General features: G+C 40.5%; 1 protein-coding gene across 1 annotated transcript in view; it reads left to right on the plus strand.

The window, feature by feature from the left end:
• Positions 1–26,355, plus strand: part of LOC134343758 (V-type proton ATPase 116 kDa subunit a 1-like) — a 106,263-nt gene extending 79,908 nt beyond the window's left edge. The window contains exons 16-20 of the mRNA XM_063042498.1: positions 3,695–3,802; positions 10,270–10,347; positions 10,715–10,832; positions 19,391–19,562; positions 26,274–26,355. Of these exons, the coding sequence (XP_062898568.1) occupies positions 3,695–3,802; positions 10,270–10,347; positions 10,715–10,832; positions 19,391–19,562; positions 26,274–26,355 (558 nt within the window). The remainder of the gene's footprint in view (positions 1–3,694; positions 3,803–10,269; positions 10,348–10,714; positions 10,833–19,390; positions 19,563–26,273) is intronic.
• The last annotated feature ends 307 nt before the right edge of the window (positions 26,356–26,662 follow it).

The raw sequence follows: 26,662 nt of genomic DNA on the forward strand, positions 1-26,662 counted from the left end.
TTGTAGTATACCGGACATTCAAGAATTTCGGGGAAGTGAAGTAGGTGCAGTGAAAATTACAACTGAGAAGGTGCTCAGGAAGCTTAATGGTCTGAGGGTGGATAAATCTCCTGGACATGATAGAATACACACTTGGGTTCTGAAGGAAATAGCTGGAGAGATTGCAGGGGCATTAACAATATTCTTTCAAGAATCGATAGAATCCGGAATTGTACCGGATGACTGGAAAATTGCAGATGTTACTCTGTTACTTAAGAAGGGTGGGAGGCAGCAGAACGGAAACTATAGACCTATTAGCCTGTCATCAGTGGTTGGGAATTTGCTGGAATTGATTGTTAGGGATGAGATTATGGAGTACCTGAAGGCACATGACAAGATAGGCCAAAGTCAGCATGGTTTCCTGAAAGGAAAATTCTGCCTGATGAACCTACTGCAATTTTTTGAGGAAATTACAAGCAGGGTAGACAAATGAGATACAGTAGATGTAGTGTACTTGGATTTTCAGAACGTCTTTGAGAGGGTGCCGCACATAAGGCAAGATAAGGCAGATGGAATTACGGGGAAGTTACTAGCGTGGGTGGAGCATTGGCTGGTCGGCAGAAAACAGAGAGTGGGAATAAAGGGATCCTATTTTAGCTGGCTGCCGGTTACCAGTGGAGTTCCACGGGGGTCGGTGTTGGGACCGCTGCTTTTTACAATATATGTCAATGACTTGGAGAATGGGATTAATGGATTTGTGGCTAAATTTGCCGATGATACAAAGATAGGTGGAAGAGCGGGTAGTGTTGAGGAAACAGAGAGCCTGCAGAGAGACTTAGATAGTTTAGGCGAATGGGCAAAGAAGTGGCAAATGAAATACAACATTGGAAGGTGTATGGTCATGCACTTTGGTGGAAGAAGTAAACGGGCAGACTATTATTTAGATGGGGAGAGAAGTCAAAATGCAGAGATGCAAAGGGACTTGGAAGTCCTTGTGCAGGATACCCTAAAGGTTAACCTTCAGGTTGAGTCAGTGGTGAAGAAGGTGAATGCAATGTTGGCATTCATTTCTAGACGTATAGAATAAGAGAGCGGGGATGTGATGTTGAGGCTTTATAAGGCACTCGTGAGACAACACTTTGAGTATTGTGTGCAGTTTTGGGCTGCTTATTTTAGGAAGGATATACTGACATTGGAGAGGGTTCAGAGAAGATTCATGAGAATGATTCTAGGAATGAAAGGGTTACCATATGAGGAACATCTGGCAGCTCTTGGGCTGTATTCCCTGGAGTTCAGGAGAATGAGGGAGATCTCATAGGAACATACCGAATGTTAAGAGGCCTGAAAAGATGAGATATGTCAAAGTTATTTCCCATGGTAGAGGAGTCTAGGACAAGAGGGCACGACTTCAGGATTGAAGGACATCATTTAGAACAGAGATGCAGAGAAATTATTTTAGTCAGAGGGTGATAAATCTGTGGAATTTGTTGCCACAAATGGCTGTGGAGGCCAAGTCATTGGGTGTATTTAAGGTAGAGATAGATAGGTTCTTGATTAGTCAAGGCATCAAAGGGTAGGGGGAGAAGGCAGGGGAGTGGGGATGACTGGAAGAATTGGATCAGCCCATTATTGAACGGTGGAGCAGACTCGATAGGCCAAATGGCCTCCTTCTGCTCCTATATCTTATGGTCTTATGGTCTCATATGCATTAGGTCTCACAGAGCATGAAAGGAGTTCCATTTCTCTCCTCTATCCTACAGACTACATATGAGCTGGACGGGAATAAACGTAAACTAAAATATAATTTCCTAGGGTTAATGCATGAATGAACAGAATACCATTTTGAACTAAAATTCTTTCTCCGATTCCTCACTTTAAGGAAGTGATTTGATCATGAAAGATTCAAAATATGTACTATCCTTGCCTCCAGGATGAGCCTACAATTGTCAGGATTTTTAACCTTTGTGAGTGTTTTTTTTAATATTAGTCTCAGGAAGTAGACTCCACAGCAGGGGAACATTTATTAGTTTGATCTAGATGTCCTAAGGAAAATGTTGGAGATTCCTTTTAGACCTTCAACACTCCATGTCAGGATGTTGCTTTACAAGTGGTGAATTCCGACTCATTAACAATGAAATGTATTGTATTCATTCATGGACCTGGGAATTTCCAGCCATTACAGAGAAGGCAGTTGTGAGCAGATTTCTTAAAGTGATGTTGGGAATTAATCTTGGCCCAGAGATCATGAAGGAATTACAATATGTGACCAAATCAGGATGGGGATGATTTGGAGGGAAGCTTGCACACTCTCAGTCACTTGCTGTGATTTTTCCTTTTAGACGATAGAGGTTACCAACTTTAAGGTGCTAACAAGACCTTAATGTTTAACAGAGAACATCCTGTAGATGGTGTACATTAATAAAATGGTGGACGGACCGCCATTTAAGTATGATATTTAACATTAATGAAGCTGTGTCTCAACAGTTTTTGGAGCTGCACTCATTCAAGAAAGTGAACAGTACTCCGTGGCATCTCTGAGTTATGCCCTGTAAATGTTTGTAAAAGTTTGGAAAATCTGGATGTGAATCACCTGCCAAAGAATAGTCAGAAGTTATGTAATTTTAGTTATGTAAAATGCTTTCCACTCTCATTTGTGCAATGGCTAGTGAGAGAGAATGAATATTAGGGAATATTGTTAAATGAGAGGATACCCCTTTGATATTCAGCGATCTTTCCATCAAAAACTTCCTTGATTGGTACCACATCAATACCTTTAACTCCTCCATTCTGGTCCACCTTGCAAACAACTTGCAGATTGCTCTGCAGCAATTTGCCAAGACTTCATATCCAAAATCCCTAATCACTACCACTGAGAAGGACAGGAACAGCCTGCATGGGAGTTGCACCACTTTCAAGCTGCCTCTATGTGTCACCAACCTGAGCAGAATTCTGAGTCAATTCTGAGTCAAAATTATGGAACTCCTTACATGTGAGTATTATGGGTACCTTCACCACGCAAGGCTGCTGTAGTTACAGAAGGCAGCTGACCTCTGCTTTCTCAGTTACATTTAAAGACAGGCAATAAATTCTGCCCAAGGCAGCAACACCCACATGCCATGAAAAGTTTAAGAAAATCCCAGTCTTCTTCACACTGGAAAGCTATGTTCATAAAGGAAAATGACACATACAAAGGGAACAAAATGAGTGCTTATCAGAGGTAGAGAAATGGGTAAAATAATGTATATGGCAAGTAGTAAAGTACAAAATTTAACAAAAAGGGAACCATTTTTAAGGATGATAAAACATTGTGCTTCAAAGTCTGTAAGAGAGATTCAGTAAATAAAGGCATGGGGAAGATATAAGGGAGCCAGGGAAGATACCACTAATTCTGATACAATACCTTCTCTGGATGTGTGAGATCTGTTTCTACTTAACATTACGATGAATAATTGAACATTTAGACTGAATTAATAATAAAAATTATGCACAGTGGTATGCAACACTATTAATTCAAACAGCTGCAACAGGAATTTAAGAATGCAGACAATAAGCAGGACCTGCTTCTTGAATGTGAGTTGCAAAAAAAAGTTAATTATAAAGATAGCTATTGTGAAAAGTCAGTGCCCTTTACCTTTCAATCAAAAATGGAGTGGTACTTTCATTGTCCATTCTACATCAGTACATTTTTAAAATAATTTAAAACATGTCTCCACAGAGGAGTGTGCAAACGTTCTTGGTTCTCTTGGCTCTGCTGATGGTTCCATGGATGCTCCTTATAAAGCCCTACCTGCTGTACAATGACCACCAAAGGAAAAAGCTGAAGGTGAGGATATTTGACCTCGTTACTCTTTTGAATGTAGAAGTTACTCTTGGTAACGTTGGTTGAGGAGTGCGTAATGTTTTTAAGTAATCTTCTCTGAATACATTTTTAAGATAAGCATATTCTTATTTCAAACTAGTCTATGCACAGTGCTATTACTGATGATAAAGCAAAAATCCTACTGCTTTTGACATTCAGCATAATAATATACAAAGCATAAAATATTATTGTGTGTTGTGTAACAGTGTTGAATTAATCTGTTCCTTTAATGGCCACAAGCTAAACATAAAAGGTAAATGGATTCCCATGTCTATTGAAGTAAAATTCCTCTTTCTGAGGTCAGTTCAAGAATAATTTATTTTTATTTCCAAAAGTAATAGAATGCAAAGCTTTTTATTGACTTTCATGGGAATTAACCATGCAACGCTTATAAATAATTTATGTATAGTGTTTATTTATTTAAATTGTTATTGACAGATTTTTCCAAGTAAATAAATTAATATTTACTCAAAGGCATGACACACAAAGCTGCTAACCAAGATAAGAGCCCATGGTGTTAGACACAAGGTACTAGCACAGATAGATTCGGTGACTGGCAGAATGCAGAGAGTGGGGATAAAGGTGTCCTTTTCAGGATGGCTGCCAGTGATTAGTGGAACTCTATAGAGGTTAGTGTTGAGACCACAACTTTTCCCTTTATACACTAATTATCTAGATTAATGATCCAGAGCTGATGGCATTGTGGCCAAGTATGCAAACGATACAAAGATAGGTGGAGGGATAGATAGCGTCTCAGTTGCAGAGAGTTGGTCAGGTTGGGAGGGTTAGAATACAGAGTAGGGAAGAGTGGAGTTACACATATTGTTTCAGACTATTTTCTAAATGGGGAAAGAATACGAAAATCATAGATGCAAAGGGATTTGCAAGTCATAGTTCAGAATTCCTTTCTGGTTAACTTTTAGGTTGAGTCGGTAATAAAGAAGTTAAATGCAATGCTGTTACTCATTTCAAGAGGACTAGAATATAAAAGCATGAATGTAATGCTGAGGCTTTATAAGGTGCCCAACCACATTTGCTTCTCGCATATTTGTTCAGACTGCATTTGGAAAATTGTAAGCAATTCTTGGCCCTGTAGCTAAGGAAGGATATGCCAGCCCTTGAGACGATCCAGAGAAGCTTCACATGAATGATCCTGGAATGTAAAGGTTGAATCTATGAAGAGGGTTGGAATGATTTAGCCCTGTTCTCAATGGAGTTCAGAAGGATGAGAAAAGATCTCATTGAAACCTACTGGACAGTGTAAGGCTTAGATAAAGTAGATGTGGAAAGGATATGTCTATTAGTAGGAGACTCCGGGATTCTAGTGCAAAGCCTCAGAATAAAGAGATATCCCTTTAGGACTGAGATGAGGAGGAACTTATTCAGCTTGAGGGAGGTGAATCTGTGGAATTAATTGCTGAAGAGGGCAATGGAGGCCAAATCATTGGGTGTATCTTAGGCAGATCAATAGGTTCTTGTTTGGTAAAGGAGCAGACACAATGGACTGAATAGCCTAATTCTGCACCGACATGTTATGGTTTTTTGGTCTATAATCATATTTGTGCAATGATAATTATTAATAATTATACATAGACAATAATAGTTTTCAATAATAATTACTCATACAATTAAGGACCCGCTTTTCAGGCTTCAAGTTTGAAGCTCAAATAGCCAGCCAAGCTTTGTTAATGCACCACAATCTATGCTAACAGATTGCTTTTGTTACTTTTATTTCACCCTGGCTTTGTAAGAGGTATAGTATCTTTCAAAGTAGATGGATTTTAGATTTAAAAAGAATAACTCGCCAGACCTTCATCCTGTTTGAATTGCCATTCAGTTGAATAGTTATCATATTATGGAGAGTTAATACTTCAGGTTATTGCTTAAAAAATGTTCTCAGAAGAATTACCGATACTGATATGGGTGAGACTGTTAACCACCTGCCCACTATCTCATAGCAGAGCAACTTGCTGAAGTTGATAAAGCCATCTCATGTAACAAAGGAAGTCTGTTTTAGACCTCAGCTGAAATCTTATCAGTTAGAACACATTCAGTTTGTTCCATACCTATGCAATAACCTGTTATCACCTAAAGCCCACTGATAGAATGACTTTTAATTTTGAAAATCCTCCCAATAGAAGCATAAGAGGGAGAAGCTTAAAAGAATTAACTCTTTGTCTACTCTTTCAACACCACCACTCAGGTAATCAATTTCAAAATCAAAATGATCACATATGAACAAACTAAACTCTGAAACTCAGATCCATTAGATACTTGACTATGATTCAGAATCAGAATCAGAATTGTTTATTATCACCAGCATGTGTCGTGAAATTGTTAACAGCAGCAGCAGCTCAATGTAATACATAATATAGAAACAATAAATAAATAGATAAATAAATAAATAAATAAACAAGCAGATAGATAGATGGATACATAAATAGATAGACAGACAGACAGACAGACAGACAGACAGATAGATAGATAAATAGATAGATAGATAAATAAATAAATAAATGTATATGGAATAGATCAAAAATCATGCAAAAAACAGAAGCAATATATATTAAAAAGTGAGGTGGTGTCCAAGGGTTCAATGTCCATTTAGGAATCAGATGGCAGAGGGAAAAAAGCTGTTCCTGAATTGCTGAGTGTGTGAGTTTGTACCTCCTACCTGATGGTAACAGTGAGAAAAGGGCATGCCCTGGGTGCTGGAGATACTTAATAATGGACACTGTCTTTCTGAGACACCTCGAAGATGTCCTGGACACTTTGTAGGCTAGTACCCAAGATGGAGCTGACTAAATTTACAACCCTCTGTAATTTGTTTCGGTCCTGTGTAGTAGCCCCCACCCCCCCACCATACCAAGCAGTGATGCAGCCTGTCAGAATGTTCTCCTCGATACATCTATAGAAGTTTCAGAGTGTATTTGTTGACATTCCAAATCTCTTCAGACTCCTAATGAAGAATAGCCACTGTCTTGCCTTCTTTATGCATCAATATGTTGGGACCAGGTTAGATCCTCAGAGATCTTGACACCCAGGAACTTGAAACTGCTCACACTCTCCACTTCTGATCCCTCTCTGAGGATGGGTATGTGTTCCTTCGTCTTACCCTTCCTGAAGTCCGCAATCAGCTCTTTCGTCTTACTGACGTTGAGTGTCAGGTTGTTGCTGCGACACTATTCCACTAGTTGGCATACCTTACTCCTGTAAACCCTCTCATAGAAACATAGAAAACCTACAGCATAATATAGGCTTTTCGGCCCTCAAAGTTGTGCCGAACATGTCCCTACCTTAGAAATTACTAGGCTTACCCATAACCCTCTATTTTTCTAAGCTCCATGTACCTGTCCAAAAGTCTCTTAAAAGATCCTATCGTATCCGCTTCCACCACTGTTGCCAGCAGCCCATTCCATGCACTCACCACTCTCTGAGTAAAGAACTTACCCCTGACATCTCCTCTGTACCTACTCCCCAGCACCTTAACCCTGTGTCCTCTTGTGGCAACCATTTAAGACCTGGGGAAAAGCCTCTGACTATCCACACGATCAATGCCTCTCATCATCTTATACACCTCTATCAGGTCACCTCTCATCCTCCGTCACTCCAAGGAGAAAAGGCCAAGTTCACTCAACCTGTTTTCATAAGGCATGCTCCCCAATCCAAGCAACATCCTTGTAAATATCCTCTGCACCCTTTCTATGGCTTCCACATCCTTCCTGTAATGAGGTGACCAGAACTGAGCACAGTACTCCAAGTGGGGTCTGACCAGGGTCCTATATAGCTGCAACATTACGTCTCGGCTCCTAAATTCAATTCCATGATTAATGGAGACCAATACACCGTATGCGTTCTTAACCACAGAGTCAACCTGTGCAGCTGTTTTGTGCCTCCTATGGACTCAGACCCCAAGATCCCTCTGATCCTCCACACTGCCAAGAGTCTTACATTAATACTATATTCTGCCATCATATTTGACCTACCAAAATGAACCACTTCACACTTATCAGGGTTGAACTCCATCTGCCACTTCTCAGCCCAGTTTTGCATCCTATCAATATCCCGCTGTAACCTCTGACAGCCCTCCATACTATCCACAACACCTCCAACCTTTGTGTCATCAGCAAACTTACTAACCCATCCCTCCACTTCCTCATCCAGGTCATTTATAAAAATCACGAAGAGTAAGGGTCCCAGAACAGATCCCTGAGGCACACCTTTGGTCACTGATCTCCTTGCAGAATATGACCCTTTTACAACCACGCTTTGCCTTCTGTGGGCAAGCCAGTTCTGGATTCACAAAGCAATGTCCGCTTGGATCCCACACCTCCTTACTTTCTCAATAAACCTTGCATAGGGTACCTTATCAAATGCCTTGCTGAAATCCATATACACTACATCTACTGCTCTTCCCTCATCAATGTGTTTAGTCACATACTCAAAAAAACTCAATTAGGCTCGTGAGGCACAACCTGCCCTTGACAAAGCCATGCTGACTATTCCTAATCATATTATACCTCTCCAAAAGTTCATAATTCCTGCCTCTCAGGATATTCTCCAACAACTTACCAACCACTGAAGTAAAACTCACTGTTCTAAAATTTCCTGGGCTATCTCTACTCTCGTTCTTGAATAAAGGAACAACATCCGCAACCCTCCAATCCTCCAGAACCTCTCCTGTCCCCATTGATGATTCAAAGATCATCGCCAGAGGCTCAGCAATCTCCTTCCTCACCTCCCACAGTAGCCTGGGGTACACCTCATCTGGTCCCGGCGACTTATCCAACTTGATGCTTTCCAAAAGCTCCAGCACATCCTCTTTCTTAATATCTACATGCTCAAGGTTTTCAGTCTGCTGCAAGTCAGCACTACAATCACCAAGATCCTTTTCCATAGTGAACACTGAAGTAAAGTATTCATTAAGTACCTCTGCTATTTCCTCCGGTTCCATACACACTCTCCCACTGTCACACTTGATAGGTCCTATTCTTTCATGTCTTATCCTCTTGCTCTTCACATACTTGAGATTTTCCTTAATCCTGCGCGCCAAGGCCTTCTCATGGCCCCTTCTGGCTCTCCTAATTTCCCTTTTAAGCTCCTTCTTGTTAATCTTATAATCTTCTAGATCTCTAACATTACCTAGCTCTCTGATTCATTACCTAGAATCTCATCACCACCTGAGATTCTACCAACAATGGTTATGTCATCAACAAATTTATAGATGGTATTTGAGCTATGCCTAGCCACACAGTCATGGGTATATAGAGAGTAGAGCAGTGGGCTAAACACACACTGCTGAGGTGCACCAATGTTGATTGTCAGCGAGGAGTAGATGTTATCACCAATCCCTACAGATTGTAGTCTTCCGGTTCGGAAGTCAAGGATCCAATTGCAGAGCGAGATACAGAGGCCCAGGTTTTGCAACTTCTCAATCAGGATTCTGGGAATGATGATATTAAATGCTGAGCTCTAGTTGATGAACAGCATTCTGACATAGGTGTGCGTGTTGTCCAGGTGGCCTAAAGCCGTGTGGAGAGCCATTGAGATTGCATCTGGCATTGACCTATTGTGGCGATAAGCAAATTGCAATGGGTCCAGGTCCTCGCTGAGGCAGGAGTTCAGTCTAGTGAAGACAAACCTCTCAAAGCATTTTATCACTGTGGATGTGAGTGCCACCGGGCGACAGTCATTAAGGCAGCTCACATTATTCATCTTAGACACTGGCATAATTGTAAGCTAATCATGTTAATCATGTAATTCATTAGAAAGGTTCACTAATTCTGCACATAGCCTTCATACTGATTTCACTGTTTCAAACCCAAAGGATAGTAAATAGAATGAATTGAAGCAGTCTTCCTAACATTGAAGCAAGTGTCTACTGAGGACCACAAAACAGTAATTCTATCATCACACTTTAAAGTTATTAACCCCATCTGCTGGACAATTACCCTGCAGCCAATCCTCTTCCGCGTGTATTTCATCATCCTTCCTCAATTATCAACGAAGCTATGTCTCAGTCTATACTCATCTCTGCCATGCATGAGAAATATATAATAGTCATCATTCATACTTAATCATTAAGCTGCATCTAATATTTTAGAGCTAACACCTTAAGCATTGCCGTGGTACTGTAATTGGAAACCTGCCCCTCAGCCAAGCATTATTGCTACATTCCACCAAAATACCCTAACCCCACCCCAACCATCACTATCAACCACGGTTTTGATTCAAGTCCACAAACTCCCCAGATAATTGAAGACACTCGGATTAATTTTTGATAAGAACCACATTGATGCAATGCTCTTTTACTGATTTGTTTAGATGTACCAGTGCCATTGCCTTATTTTGGTCCAAGTTTGCCTTACAAGTAGATATTCTAATTGATAATTTATTTTAAATAATAAATGGCTGAGTGTGACATCTCAAAGGTTTCCATCCTCCAGACGGAATGCAGTGGACCAGAAATTAATGGAGGAAGTAGCAAGAATCATTGGGAAGAAGAAAAGGTAAATTAGCATGGAAAGTAAGGTAAGGTGGTGATGCCGATAAAAAGTAGGCTTATTAGTATTTTCCTGGCATTAATGGATGTTTACATTGTGTTTAACGGGTCAGACTAGCGAGCTATGAGATTATTTCTTTCCACTTCTACTGCAGTGTGTTGACTTTTCTAACTAATCCTTTCCACAACAGCAGATTGGAATCAAAGTCTATTATGCTATAAGTACTTCACTTTTAAAAGCATAGCTTTCTTATTATTTAATTACATGATTAACTTACAGATCAGTCATAAGTCCACATGTTTTCCATATTAACTAATGTGTTAATGCTGCAAACCTCAAGTTACTACAGAATTCATTTTGTTTTATTTAACAGTTCAGCTTTGGTGATACCTTTGTACAGCAAGGGATCCATACAATTGAGTACTGCCTGGGTTGTGTGTCGAACACTGCCTCTTACCTGCGTTTATGGGCTCTGAGCTTGGCTCATGCTGGTGAGTACTGATAGCTTAACCTTTTCATTACCTAGTAGAAATCAGTTAATATCTTGACTGGCAAGTGTTGAGAATTCAAGCAATTTGGTACTCATGAAAGATGCCAGTGCTGAGAAATAAACTATTTTATCCTGTAGAATCATTGCAAGCATGAAGCATATCAAGTCAGGGTAAAAAAATCAAAGAACTATTCCTCACATACAGTCCCTAACTGAAGAGTGAAAGTACAGGAGAAAACATTCCTAAAGAATGACGGTTCTGAAGTTTGGACGTAAATGACATTTACTTCTAACATCTAATCCGCACATTCACTGAAATACAGAAAAAGTTTTGTCTTCACCAATGATCATGCATTCCCTACTGATTTACGGCACTATTGTGAAAATATTGTTGCCTCATTCTCAGTAAGACCTGAAATTCTGCTTTCAAATGCTACCTTCTAATTATTTGTAGATCAATTATTTAAATCTGTGCTATGAAGTAGCAACAGAAAAGATAGAGATAAATACTGAAAAACAAGAAATGGCAGATTCTGAAAAATAGACCTCAAGAAAAGGAGAAAATCCTGGAAATACAACACATACAAATCCCTGCAACGTAAAACAAACGTGTTCTCACTTTGCTAGTTCTGTTGAAAAATCAATGACCTGAAACACTGACTCTGTCTCCCTCTGCCTGCCCTGTCAAGTATCTTCAGCATATTCTATTTTGTATTGGAGATAGAAATGAACTAATTTCATGAAATCAGGTTGATAAGGTCACCCTTAGAAGCCAGTCCTTGCTGAAAATGTCCACACATTTATCCTGCTGAATTTGTGGTGATCAATGCAATAATAGAAAGTAATTGCCACCCAGACTTGTCCTGCTTCAGCCACAGGTCTTGGAAAATTATTTGCTAGTGGTTTAACCCAGAGGTGTTCCTCCCAATGTTTTCACTGAACACTGTCATTAAAATGGAGGCCTCCCTATCCTTACTAGCAAAATGATTATGGAGTCTTTCATAGACATAGAGTATAGAATGTAAAACAGTCTAGCAGATGAACAGGCACCTCGGACCATGATGTTGTGCCAAACTAATTAAACTGGTAAGTAATTAACAACACTAAACTAATTTATTAGTTAACTAACCCTTTCTGACTACTCAATATCTATATCCCTCAATTTTCTGCACACGTATGTGCCTAAGAGCCCCTTGAATGCCCCTATGCTTCTGCCTCCACCACCACCCCAGACATTCAGCACTCTCTGTGTAACAAACTAGCCCTGCATATCTCCTTTAAGCTTATTCCCTCTCACCTTAAGCACGTGCCCTCTAGTATTAAACACCTTGACCCTGGGAAGAAGATACTGATTATTTATGTCTCTCATAATCTTACAAATCTTTATCAGGTCTCTCCTCAGGCTCCACCACTCCGGAGAAAGCAACCCAAGTTTGTCTAACTTCTCATAGCACATGCCTCCTGATCCAGGCAGCATTCTGGTCAACCTCCCCATACCCCTTTCCACAGCCTGCACATCCTTCCTATAATGGGGCGACCAAAACTGAATGCAATCCTCCAGATGCAGTTTTATAAAGCTGCAACATAACTTCCCAACTCTTGAACTCGGTGCTTCAGCTGATAAAGGCAAGCATGCCATACACAATCAACAGAAAATCTGCAGATGCTGGAAATCCGAGCAACACACACAAAATGCTGGAGGAACTCAGCCGGCCAGGCAGCATCAAGGAGAAAAGTACAGTCGACGTTTTGGGCTGAGACACTTTGGCAGGACATATGCCATATGCCTTCTTTACCACCATATCAAACTGCATATCCACTTTCACAGAGCTATGGACTTGGACCCCAATGTCCCTCTGCTCATCAACACTATTAAGAGTCTTGCCGTTGACAGTGTACTCTCCTTTTATATTTGTTCTCCTAAAATGCAACATCCCATATTTGGGCAGACTAAGCTCCATCTGCCATTTCTCCAATCATATCTTCAGCTAATCACTGGAAAATATTACAGGCATGGTTAGAGCATTGGCTGATTGGTAGGAGGCAGTGAGTGGGAATAAGGGTGTCCTTTTCTGGTTCGCTGCCAGTGACTAGTGGTGTTCTGCAGGGTCAGTGTTGGGACCACTTCTTTTTATGCTGTATATCAATGATTTGGAACAGGGGTCCCCAACATTTTCGCACTGCGGACCGGTTTATTATTGACAATATTCTTGCGGACCGGCCGACCAGGGGTGGCAGGGGGGTGGTAGGGTTGCCAAAGGACTAGAGTAGCAGTCAAATACATTGTGTTTACCCCAAGAAAGACTACCATGACCATGAAGCCTTGCACGGGCACCAGTGCGCATGCGTGACTTGCGCATGCATGTACATGCCGATTTTTTTCTACAAATCGTTTTTGGCGATTCTGTTTGGGGGGTGTTAATCACGACCAGAATATAGGTGATAAGTGGCTAATACACTCAATTTTGTTTCTAAAAGGGTTTATCTAACAAATTTAATATTAAACACACAGCGCATATTTTCCTCCCATGAATATAGTGATAAGTCAATTATAAGTCACTTATAGGTCAATAGCATCATAACATTTTAAGTAACGTTTGGATATTAAACACACAGCACATATTTTCCCCATATGAACAAATAAAATCATTGCAACACACCAATATTGCTGAATCGGTGGGAGCCGTGGGCTTGTTTTCCTGCAACAAGACGGTCCTATCGAGGGGTGGTGGGAGACTGCGATACTCGAAGGGGGTTCCTTATGTCCAGTCTATTCCGCAATTTAGTTTTCGTTGCATTCATTGCAGAGATATGTTGGAAATGGAAGCAACGTTTTCAGTGCTTTCGTGGCTATCTCAGGATATTTAGCCTTGACTTTGATCCAGAATGCCAGCAGACACGATATGTCAAACATACTTTTCAGCCTGCCATCATTTGCAAGCTCAAGGAATTGATCTCCTTTCCGCGCTGACATGGATGACGCGGGGGTAATGACCTCGCATGCGTTCCAGCTCAACAGTGGGTGTGACAGGGAATGAGGAAAGGTGCAGCCGACTCATATCGTTTCCTCGCGGCCCAGTAGCACATGCTTTGCGGCCCAGTGGTTGGGGACCACTGATTTAGATGATGGAATAGATGGCTTTGTTGCCATGTTTTCAGATGATATGAAAATTGGTGGAAGGGCAAGTAGTGTTGAGGAAACAGGAAGACTGCAGAAGGACTTAGACAGATTAGGATAATGGGCAAGAAAGTGACAAATGAAATATAACGTTGGAAAATGCATGGTCATGCACTTTGGTAGTAGAAATAAATGTACAGACTATTTTCTAAACAGGGAGAAAACCCAAAAATCTGAGACGCAAAGGGACTTGGGAGTCCTTGTGCAGAACCCCATAAAGGTTAACTTGCAGGTAGAGTCGGTGGTGAGGAAGTCAAATGCCATGTTAGCATTCATTTCAAGAGGTCTAGAATACAAGAGCAAGGATGTGATGCTGAGGCTTTATAAGGCACTGGTGAGGACTCACCTTGAGTATTAACAGTTTTGGGCTCCTCATTTGAGAAAAGATGTGCTGGCATTGGAGGGGGTTCAGAGGAGGTTCACAAGGATGATTCCGGGATTGAAAGAGTTATCATACGAGGAACATTTGATAGCTCTGGGTCTGTACTCGCTGGAATTTAGAAGGATGAGGGCAGAATCTCATTGAAACCTTTCAAATGTTGAAAGGCCTAGACTGAGAAGATGTGGAAAGGATGTTTCCCACATTCGGGGAGTCTAGGACAAGAGGGCACAGACTCAGGATAGAGGGGCGTGTATTTAAAACAGAGATGCGGAGAAATTTCTTTAGCCACACGGAGGTGAATTTGTGGAATTTATTACCACAGGCAGCTGTGGAGGTCAAGTCATTGGGTGTCTTTAAGACAGAGATTGATAGGTTCTTGATTGGCCACGGCATCAAAAGTTACAGGGACAAGGCTGGGAAGTGAGGCTGAAGAGAGTAGAAAAGGATCAGCAGACTCGATGGGCCAAATGGTCTAATTCTGCTCCAATCTCTTATGGTCTTATGGTGTTATGATCTATATCCTTTGACAATCTTCTATGCTCTCCACAACACCGACAATCTTTGTATTGTCTGCTAACATACCAGCCCATCCATCTACATGACCAGTACTTCAGCATGCACCAAGCGACTTCTTGGAAAGCTGCAGGAAAACATCAAGTGGGCGAGAACGAAAATCAAACCCAGCAAGTCATGAAGCATCCCATTGCCAAGGGCATGCTGAAAGACATGAAGTTCTTCATTGGTGATGACCCAATTCCAACAGTGTCTGAATAGCCTGTCCAAAGCCTGGGTAGATGGTACAATGCCAGCTTCATGACAAAGAGCAGCTGCAGCAATTAAAGCAACACATCGCCAACAGCCTGGGTGATATTGACAAGACTGGGCTGCCTGGAAAATTGAAACTCTGGTGCTTACAGTTTGGACTCCTACCCTGGGTGATGTGGCCACTCACTGTCCATGAGGTCCCACCAACAACCATGAAAAAACTCGAGCGAACTATTACATCATTTGCAAAGAATTGGCTTGTTATCCCAAGATGTATCAGTAACATCAGCCTCTATGGTAAAGGAGTCCAGAACTACCTTTCACTAGCCTTAAAGAGGAATTCAAAGTGTTCTAAGTTACGTCTATAGATGACACTCAAAGAATCTGGTGACAAGACCATCAGTAACACTGCTCAGACCTTATCAACTGGGTGTAATGGACCCCAGCTGATGCGGTGCAGCAAGCAACAGCAGCCCTTAGGCATAGAGACATTGCTGGGCAAGTCCAATAGGGCAGGGATGGCTTTGAACTGGCAGCAAGTGGACCCAACTGGCACACGGCCACCATCCCAGAGCAAAGGAAGGTGGTTGTCCAGGAAGTACGGCAGCAAGAAGAGTCAGACAGAAGTGCAAAGCTGTCTCCCTGGCTAAGCAGGGGCAATGGATGTGGTGGAAAAGCATTGAGAGGAGGGAAATCAGCTGGAAGGACGTATGGGAGATGGAAGCAATCAGACTTAGCTTTCTCATCAGAGCTACATATGATGCACTTCCCTCACAAAAAAAACCCAACATCAGTTGCTCAGTAAGGACCCAGCTTGTGCCCTGTGCCTGGTTCCGGCAACCCTCAAGTATATCCTAGCAAGCTGCAAAACCAGCCTCACAGAAGACAGATACACGTGGCATCACAACCAGGCCTTGAAGAGTCTAGCAGCGGCAATCTAGACCAAGAGGATAGCAACCAACTCCTTGCCCCCTGGAGTGACTAACGCTCTGATACCAGCAGCATTCATCCGAGAGGGAAGGAAAAGACCAACTAATCTCCCCCCTAAGCCAGAAACAGGACAGATGAGCATGGCCCGTGACTGGAAAATGCTGATGGATGTCAATCAACAACTCAACTTTCCACCGGAAATTGCTACCAACAACCTTAGGTCAAACTTGGTTCTCTGGTCCAATTCATTACAGATTGTCTACATCGTGGAACTCACAGTTCCGTGGGAGGATTCGGTGGCTGAAGCAGATGAGTGCAAGAACCTACCCTATGTAGATCCAACAGCTGAAGCTCAGTGAGGGGGCTGGAAAACCAGCATTGGTCCTGTGAAAGTGGGTTGTAGGGGACTTATAGCCACATCCACCATCAAATTGCTGAAGGGGCTAGGGATCTCCCTCATCAGATGCTGCTAGTATGTAAGGTACTTCAGCTTTTTCTGCAATAACTGTAATATATCAAACCCTATATAATAAATGTTTTGAATGAATTGTTCTCCTGCCTTCTCCCCATCCCTTTGATGCCCTTACTAATCAAGAACCTATGAATCTCCACTTTAAATATACCCAATGACTTGGCCTCCACTTTCATCTGTGGCAATGAATTCCATGGATTCACCACCCTCTGGCTAAAGAAATTCCTCCTCATTGTTCTGAAGGGACATCACTGAATATTGAAGCTGTGCTCTTTGGACCTAGACTCTCCCACTATAGGAAACATCCTATACAAGTCCACTCTATATTTCAATATTTCATATTGACCTTTAACCAAACACTTTACTAAGATCCATGAAGACAACATGCAAAGCTCTACTTTCAACAATTACTTTTATCACCTCCTTGAGTCAAATCAGCAAGACATGGCTTGCTCTACACAAAGCGACACTGATGCTCCCTAATTAGGCCACAGTTTTCCAAATACTCATCAGTGGGTTCTCTGGATCCCATCCAAGTCCTAACTCAGCATCTTCCCCCATGACTTATGTTGGTTATCCAAAATGACAGCATGGAAGACACAAATATCAATGTAGGACTCATCACACATGGTCCAATCTCCAACTTTATATTTATAGCTTTGTAAGACGGTTGAAAAATTCAAGACTAGAAGGCTGTGCTAGAAATGTTTGTAAAGGCTGGGCATATCCAATTTTGTGGATATTATGGCAGGATCAAGGATTCATCTGGCAAAATTACAAAAATCATTTTTTAGAAGATACTTTATCTGAACACAGGCGTAAAAGGACCCCATCTTAACTCTCAGCATCAACAATTTCAAGATGAGGTGGCTATTGTATGAACTTCACTACTGATCCAATCATTTATATTATTGTACTTGACAGAACAAAAAGAAAGGGTGGATTAAGTGACAAGTCAAGTATAAGTAAAGTTTGAGAATGAAAACGGAAGGCAAAGAGCAAAGAGATGACAAGCTTGTTCAACTTAAGCTTAATTAAAAATTCTTCATTTAACGTTACATTTATTTCAGCTAATTTCATAGTTGTAAATGAACTCAAATTTCCTTGGCCAAATTCATACAGTGATTCTTAGACAACAAATGACAGTCATCATCGAACCATCAGGAGTAACGGCTGAGAATTGATAATAAGTATGATGGCTGGAAGTAAGCACCTGGTCTATAAGTCTTGTACAATTGACCTTCAAACGAATCGAATTGACTTTATTACTTACATCCTTCATATACATGAGGAGTAAGAATTTTTACGTTATGTCTCCGTGTAAGTGTGCAATGTGAAATTTATAGTATTTTATAATAAATATTATGTACAACAGGATAGTCAATAACATAGAAATATAGTTGCGTCAGTATGAATTAACCAGTCTGATGGCCTGGTGGAAGAAGCTGTCCTGGAGCCTATTGGTCCTGGCTTTTATGCTGCGGTATTGTTTCCCGGATGGTAGCAGCTGGAACAGTTTGTGGTTGGGGTGATTCAGGTCCCCAATGATCCTTCAGGCCCTTTTTATACACTTCTCTTTGTAAATGTCCTGAATAGATGCACTGAACTGTCCGCACCACTCTCTGCAGGGTCCGGCGATTGAGGGAAGTACAATTCCCATACCAGGCAGTGATGCAGCCAGTCAGGATGCTCTCAGTTATGCCCCTGGAGAAAGTTCTTAGGATTTGGGGGCCCATAACAAATTTCTTCAGCCATCTGAGGTGAAAGAGGTGCTGTTGTGCCTTTTTCAGCACATTGCTGGTATGTACAGACCACATGAGATCCCCATTGATGTTTAAAGCCAAGGAACTTAAAGCTGTTCACCCTCTCAACCCCAGATCCATTGATGTCTACAGGGGTTAGACTGTCTCCATTCCTCCTGTAGTCCACAACCAGCTCCTTTGTTTTTGCGACATTGAGGGAGAGGTTGTTTTCTTGACACCACTGTGTCAGGGTGATGACTTCTTCTTTGTAGGCTGCCTTATTATTATTTGAGATTAGGCCAATCAGCGTAGTGTCATCAGCAAATTTGATTATCGGATTGGAGCTGTGGGTGGCGACACATTCATGGGTATGGAGGGGGCTTAATACACAGCCCTGAGGGGCACCTGTGTTGAGGGTCAGATGGGCAGAAGTGAGGGAACGCACTCTTAGCGGCTTGAACTAGAAAAAGATTTAAACCACGTTTATGCAAATTCAGTAAATTCAATAAAGGTTCGTGAGAACTGGAAAATCACAAATATAGCCTCTCTATTATCTCAGAAAAGCAGCTAAAAGTAGAAGACCAGCAAGTAAATAGAGATAATATAATGCCATTAACAAATGCAACCCACGTACTGGATCATTGTCATAAATCAAATGTCAGTGCAGTCAAACAGATATGCCCACTTATTGTGAATTGCTATGGAAACAGCTGGAAATCATTGAAATCCCACTGAAGAGACAAGTTAAGTATTAATTCCAAATATAGGCTCATTCTTGTCGCTATATGATTGTGACTGAAATTATAGAAGCAACAATTTTTTGTCAATTAACGGGCTTGAAATTATTCTCCCAGCCCAAGTTAACACTTTCTGTAACAATTCTAATGCAACCTGCACCAGTCAAAAACTGAACAGCAAAATATCTGATGTGCTATATTAAATAATTATGCAGAACTGTCAATGCAATTTTGTCCTTGTATCATCAAAACTCAACTAGCATTGGTAAAGGGGTCTTAACATCGCAAGGTCTCTCCTACTTTTGATTCTACTCTCACATGATACACTTGACCCTTTCAACTATTTATTCCAGAACTTTCTGAAGTGTTGTGGCATATGGTTCTACACAATGGCTTCTCTACAAGTAAAGGCTTAAACGCAATGGGTCTTGCAATCACATTTGCTGCATTTGCTGTTCTCACTGTGGCCATTCTACTGGTTATGGAAGGTCTTTCTGCATTTCTACATGCCTTACGTCTACACTGGTGGGTACATAAGAATATTTAATATTATATTTGACTCCTGTTTATAAATTAAGTAACAATTAAAATGTTTGTGATTATTTCAGGGTATAAATTAACATGTCAGTAATTCGATCCCCAAAAACTGAATGTAAAGAAGAGTTTAGTCACTTTGCCCGATTACTTAAGGGGGTAATTATGACAATTATTTCTGATTAATAGTTGTTTTAAATGTGAACCAGTTGCTTGAGGATTTGACAACTAGGGCAGAACAATTCACTCAAACATTTTGGCTGAGGCCAAAGAAACAGGTAAGAAGGGTAGGTTTTTCCTTTTGTTATTGCTGATTTGGTCTTGGTTGCCCATTGTACAGTGCAGGCAGGATGGCAGATATGGCAGTGGAATGCTCCTCCTGTGGGTGTGGGAATTCATGGCCTCCCTGAGAACTACACCAGCAGGAAGTGCAGCCAACTCCAGCTCCTGAAAGATCACATTAAGGAGCTGGAGGTGGATGAACTAAGGATCATCTGGGAGGCAGGACAATTGACAGATTAGGTAGAGTAGTGGATATAGTGTACATGGATTTCAGTAAGGCATTTGATAAGGTTTCCCACACAAGGCTCCTTCAGAAAGAAAGGAGGCATGGAATCCAAGGAAACCTTCCTTTGTGGATTCAGAATTGGCTTGCCAACAAAAGGTTGTATTTGGTTCGTATTCTGCTTGGAGGTCAGTGAATAGTGGTGTTCCACAGGGATCTGTTCTGGGTCCCCTCCTCTTTGTGATTTTTATAAATGACCTGGATGAAGAAGTGGAAGGATGGGTTAGTAAATTTGCTGATGACGCGAAGTTTGGGGGTGTTGTGAATAGTCTGGAGGGTTGTCAGAGGTTCTAGCGGGACATTGATAGGATGCAGAACTGGGCTGAGAAGTGGCAGATGGACTTCAACCCAGATAAGTGTGAAGTAGTTCATTTTGGTAAGTCTGATTTGAAGACAGAATATAATATTAATGGTAAGACTCTTGGCAGTGTGGAGGATCTGAGAGATCTCAGGTTCCATGTCAATAGGACATTCAAGGCTGCTGCGCAGGTTGACAGTGTTGTTAAGAAGGCGTATGGTGTGTTGGTATTCATCAACCGTGGGATTGAGTTCAAGAGTCATGAGGTAATGTTACAGCTATATAAGACCTTGGTCAGACCCCACTTGGAGTACTGGGGTTCAGTTCCGGTCACCTCGCTAGAGGAAGGATGTGGATACTGTAGAGAGAGAGCAGAGGAGATTTACAAGGTTGTTGCCTGGATTGGAGCGCGTACCTTATGAGAATAGGTTGAGTGAACTTGGCTTTTTCTCCTGAGATCAACGGAGGATGAGAGGTGACCTGACAGAGGTGTATAAGATGATGAAAGGCATTAATCGTGTGGATAGTCAGAGGCTTTATCCTGGGGCATAGTTTTAAGGTGCTTGGAAGTAGGTACAGAGGGGATGTCAGGGGTAAGTTTTTTTACGCAGAGAGTGGTGGGTACGTGGAATGGGCTGCCAGCGATGGTGGTGGAGCCAGATATGATAGGGTTTAGGTAGATACATGGAGCTTAGTAAAATAGAGGGCTATGCGCTAGGGAAATTCTAGACCAGTTTCTAGAGTAAGTTACATGGTCGGCACAACATTGTGGGCCAAAGGGCCTGTAACGCCTATGTTCTATATTCTATTATATAAGGTTTGATATATTACAGTTATTGCAGAAAAAGCTGAAGTACCTTACATATTAGCAACATCTGTTGAGGGAGAAAGAGCATCAATATTTCAGGTCAATGACTCATCTTTGGAATTTTTCATTATATTTGTTCAGATTTCTACCACTTGTATTTTTTCTTTTGGAATGCACAGACATGTTTTTCTAAAAATCATCCTTTCCCATCATGCTTTTGCTGTTATGGCAATTCTAATGCCTTTCTCTCATTAATAAAGCACATTCAGCTCCTAAGGCAGGTGTGCCTGTACATGAACTTCTGGAATTCATCTACCACATACCTTTTAAAGTGAGGCCTTGTTTCCTGTTATTGTCTAAGCTCTCCCTGAAGAGTTCTTTCTGAGGCTTTCATTAATTCTGTCCTTGCCTTGGTCCTAACATAATACAATCTCGTCCGATTATCCACAATTTAATTACAAAAAAATCTGTATTTTATAGAATAACCAGGAATAGACAAGTAAATTGTTTTTAATTTTCCAGAATTCCCAGATTTGGGGAAAGATACCCTTAGATTAGAAAATAGCATCGGAGAGAGTGAGTTGGAAACAATGGGTCAGAAACAACAGTCTTAGGGAAAATATTTGGAGTTTTTGGTAAATATGTTCTTGCAGCATACTTTTAAATGTTCCAGCCTATCAGATAAAGTCAACGGGGTTTTGTGAAAGTCAAGTCAGGTTTGATCATTTATTGGAGTTCTTGGAAAAAGTAACATGTGGTGTGAATAAAGGGAAACTTGTGGATGTTCTATAGTTAGGCATTCAGAAGGTGCTGCACGAAAAGTAATTGCAGAAAATAAAAGCTCATAGTATAGGAAGTAACATATAGGCATGGATAGAAGATATGAAAACAAAGGGTAGGCATAAATGAGTCTTTTTGACACAATATAGCTAATGGTGTTTCACAGGGATCAGTGCTTTTACAATTTATATAAATTACTTTCATGAAGGCACTAAAGCTATGGCTGCTGGATTTGCTGATGACACAAAAATAGACAAGATAGAAAGATATGGAAAGGACATCAGGAGGCTATAATGTTAGGCCTGCACAGGCTTGCACCTCCCAGTCTTCAACCAGCTAACAGGAGTCATTTCAAACACATCACCTGCAACCTATTTAAACCCAGTTTCCATCCACAGTCCTTGTTCACCCATTGAACCAACCATCTGCTCCTAGTCTTCACTTACCTTATTACCTGTGAGTTTAGTATCGGTTCTCTTTCTTATGGCCTCTCGTGGCTTGTCATTTTGCAGTTGATTATTAAAGGTATCACTCACTGCTAAATCATCTCTGCTGCTCTGTTTCTGGGTCAAGTAATCATCTACATCTCCTCACGTACAAAGCATAGGGTTAAATTAAATAAGTGGGCAAAGGTATGGCTAATGGGATATAATATATGAAAATGTAGCAGGAAAGATAATGAAATGCATATTATTTGAATGATGCAATTTTGCAGAGTTTTAAGTTGCAAAGGGATCTGGTTGTCATAGACCACCAGTCACAAAAGGTTATTTGGCAACTCCAGAAAGTTATCAGTAAATGTTATTGTTTGTTGGTGGGAATTGAATACAAAAGGGGGACAATTATGCTTCAATGTATAAGGTATCACAGTGAGTTGAGTGCCCTTCATAGAGTATTGTTCTTCTTAGTTAAGGAAAGACATTAATGCACTGGAAACAGTTCAGAGAAGGTTTACTAGACCAATTTCACAAATGGACTGATTAACTAATAAAGGGAAACTGAATAGTCTGGGCTTGTATCCAATGGAGTTTTGAAAAATGAGAGGGAATGATTGAAACATAAAAGATTTTAAAAGGTCCTGGCAGAGTATATGTGGTGGTGATATTTCCTATTGTAGAAGAATCTAGAACTAGAGTTCATTCTTTCAAAATAAGGGATTGTCAATAGAAGACAAAGAAGAGATCATTATTTCCCCTCAGAGGATCACAAATCTTAGAGCTCTCTTTTTGAAAAGGTGCTAGAATATTGTACAGCAGAAATTGATAGATACTTAGTAAGTGAGGCATGTGAAAGTTTACTGTAGACAGATTAGAATTTTGAGCTGAGCTTACAATCAAATCAGTCACGATTTTATCAGTGAACCAGGCTTAAAAGGCCATGTAGTCTCCTCTTAATTTGTCAGAGCTTTAACTTGTTCAGGAAGTCACTGAACTATTACAATCATGGTTTTACCATCCACTGCTCCATATACTTGAACAGTGAAAATATTTGGTGTTGAACAACTGGCAGTGATGGTTAAATTTAGTAAGCACATCAACTCCAAGCAGCCATGTCTTCATATCTCCCACACTGACACTCTAACACTCACTTCTCGTGATTCTTTCCCTCTGCTCAGAGGTCTTTACAGAAACTTTTCAACCATCGATTCTGTGCTTCACAAAATTTTCATCTCATCCCTTCTATCGCAGAAAAATATTACCTCATTTCTAGCCTCCTTTCCTTCTCTTGTTGTTGCCTTCTGAAATGCCCTCATTCGTCCAGGCTCATATTTGATTCTCTCCAATAAAATTTGCATCCTTCTAGCCATACAAAGCAATGGAAAGCATTGGTGTAACATCAAACACAGTTTATTATTTTCTTTCTTCAACCTATGACGTATCAACCACAGCATCTTTCTCCAATATCTGTTGCTCTGACTAGTGAAATTGCCCAATTTAAATTTATTCACCCTATCTGATCAAAACAAGAATTTCCTCTCTTCCAAACCTCACACCATTGCATCTTAATTCCCCAATGGTCACTAATTTCCTTTTTTCAAGATCTCACTTGATCTTGTCCCAGTTTTGGCAGGGTATTTCTGCAACACCCAAAAATAGATGACCTGCAAATTCATCCATCTAAATTCTGAAACCCTGAAATCACCAGCCCCGCCCCAACTATGTTACCTTACTAAAATTTCCATCTCCTCCCAGACTATAGTCAAATACAAACTAAACAAGATGGACCCTCTGTGACCTTAAGCTGAGATTTTGATTCCACATTCTCTCCACCACAAAGCCCCTTTGTTTTTGCCTCTGCACCATAACACCGTTTTGTCTTTTCCTCAGCTAGTCTGCCACAGAAATTCTCTGCCATGCTTCTTTCACCTCTGCACTTAACTATTCCAATGCTTTTGTTTTGTAAGCTTTCCTTCCATCCATCTTAAACCCCATCTCATCCAAAACTTTGCTGCTCACATTCTGTTATCTTGTAGTCCATAACAAATCCCCAATGGCCTGTCCATGCTGACCTACATTTCTCCTTTCCCTCTGTACCACAATGTTCTCAGCTTTTCATTTAAATCCTTTCATAACTTTATTCTTCTTTGTTTCACTATCTTCTTCCAGCATATGGATCTTTCCAAACTCTATTTATATAGCACTTGTAGCTTCTCTTAACCCAGCTTTGGCACCTGTGCCTTCAGCTATCTAGCCCTACATTTGAGAATTCCTTCCCAAAATACTTCTGCTTCTTCCCCACTTACCATCTACTATCTTAACAAAACATTTGCAACCCTCTTAACAACATTTTTGGCTCAGCAGCTATCATTTTAACCTGAAGCTTCTGCAATCAGCAAAACGTTTTCCTTCAATAAAGGCACTGTATAAAGCTGCAAATGCTAAAATTACTGTGCTGTTGTATAAGAAGTATTGCCAGCTTAGGAGTTATATTCTCGGCTAAAAGAATAAGTCTTCCCAGGGAAGTAGATGTCTCTATAGACATAACCTTGACCTATTTTACATTCATCAGTTCAATGAATTGGACAACTTGGAATATTATTGAAATTGCTTAGAGATTCCATAGCTTCTCCATTTATATTAATTCCATAGCTTCTGCCGCCGATGTGCAATCCTTGCACATTGGCAGCAGAAACTAAACCCAGAAGGTACAGTATATCCTCCCCTTTCAATATAGGTAATCTCAGAAAATGTGTTAAATCAATAAATCTCTGCTCTGAAGCTGCAACTCACAGTTGAACCAAAGGAGGGGAGGGAGTACAAGGGAATAGAGAGAGCTTTTGGCTTCATGCCAAAGACAAACCTCTTAGCTTTCAACAAACAGCAATGTGTGCATTGATTCTGCCTAATCACCAGGTATTTTATCTTCAATTGCAGCAGCAATACTTGTTATAGCAAAGGTGACAGTCTCAATTAATTTCTGCCACAGGCTCTTTCAGGAACCCCAAAGGGAATATGGCAGCATTGCACAAAATTGACAATTTATAATAGTACTGAAGAGATGACAGATGCTCTATCTTTAAAAATAGTGAGATGCCTCTAGTTATCCAAATCACGAAAAACATAAATTGTCTTCAGCAATTGTATTACAACATTGCTGGACTTCTCCCTTTGTACTGCATTAATATTATCAAAACAACATTAAGGTACAATCTTGTCACATGCATCTCTGCTTCATTGTGTAGATCGGCCGCAGTTTCAGACAAAAAAAAACCTGTAATGACTGGAATATTCCCTTGCCTGAACTCAAAATGTTTTAATGTTATATCAGAAAAAAAATGAAAAATAGTTCCCAGTTAAATAATGTTTTAGTCAAATATATAGCAACACCATGTTAACATGTTAATTCATGAGCCATTCTCTGAGATATACCTGAGGCAACTCTGGGACAAAGAAAACGGTCCTCATACACATATTCCCATAACAATGTGTACTGAGTACCAGTTTAAATATGGTGGATCCCAGCAGAAGCATAACAAAAATGTAGAACTAAAATGAGAATATCCCTTAAGTATCTTATAAATGTGTTCACATGAGGGAGCATTTGCAAGAACTTACATTGCACATTTTCTTCTTTTTGACTTTAATATTGAAATTATGAGAACTAATATAGCATCAGCTACTGATAGCAGAAATAACTGCAGCTTGACAAAATTTTCATTTTACAGATCAATGCTGTTCTACAGAAAATATTCTTATCATCTTGTTCCCTTTGCTGGATTTGTATCAAATTGTCTTCTTTTTTTTCTTGTAGGGTGGAATTTCAGAAGAAATTTTACAAAGGATCAGGTTATAAATTTATCCCCTTCTCTTTTACAGACATCTGTAAAAGATAAATTAGCAATGAATGGCTTCATCGTCTATCAGTTATTTCTCACAATGTATGTGACTGAAGCGCTATAATGTATAAGAATATTGTTGTCCTATATTGTAAAATATAGCAAACTATGTATTTTGTAGTGTCAAATGTAAACAGAAGATTCCAGCATAACTGGTACTGTAGATGCAAGTACAGGTTGTATTACTCCTCAAGCTCATCTGCATTCCTCAAGGTCACAACTGATCCTAAACTTCCCAGCCAATTCCCAAAAATGTGATGCCTTAGAGACTAAAATGGGATCAGTCCCAGTGTAAACATGTACA

This window comes from Mobula hypostoma, chromosome 3 (genome assembly GCF_963921235.1).
Source record: "Mobula hypostoma chromosome 3, sMobHyp1.1, whole genome shotgun sequence".
In the NCBI taxonomy this organism is placed as follows: Eukaryota; Metazoa; Chordata; class Chondrichthyes; order Myliobatiformes; family Myliobatidae; genus Mobula; species Mobula hypostoma.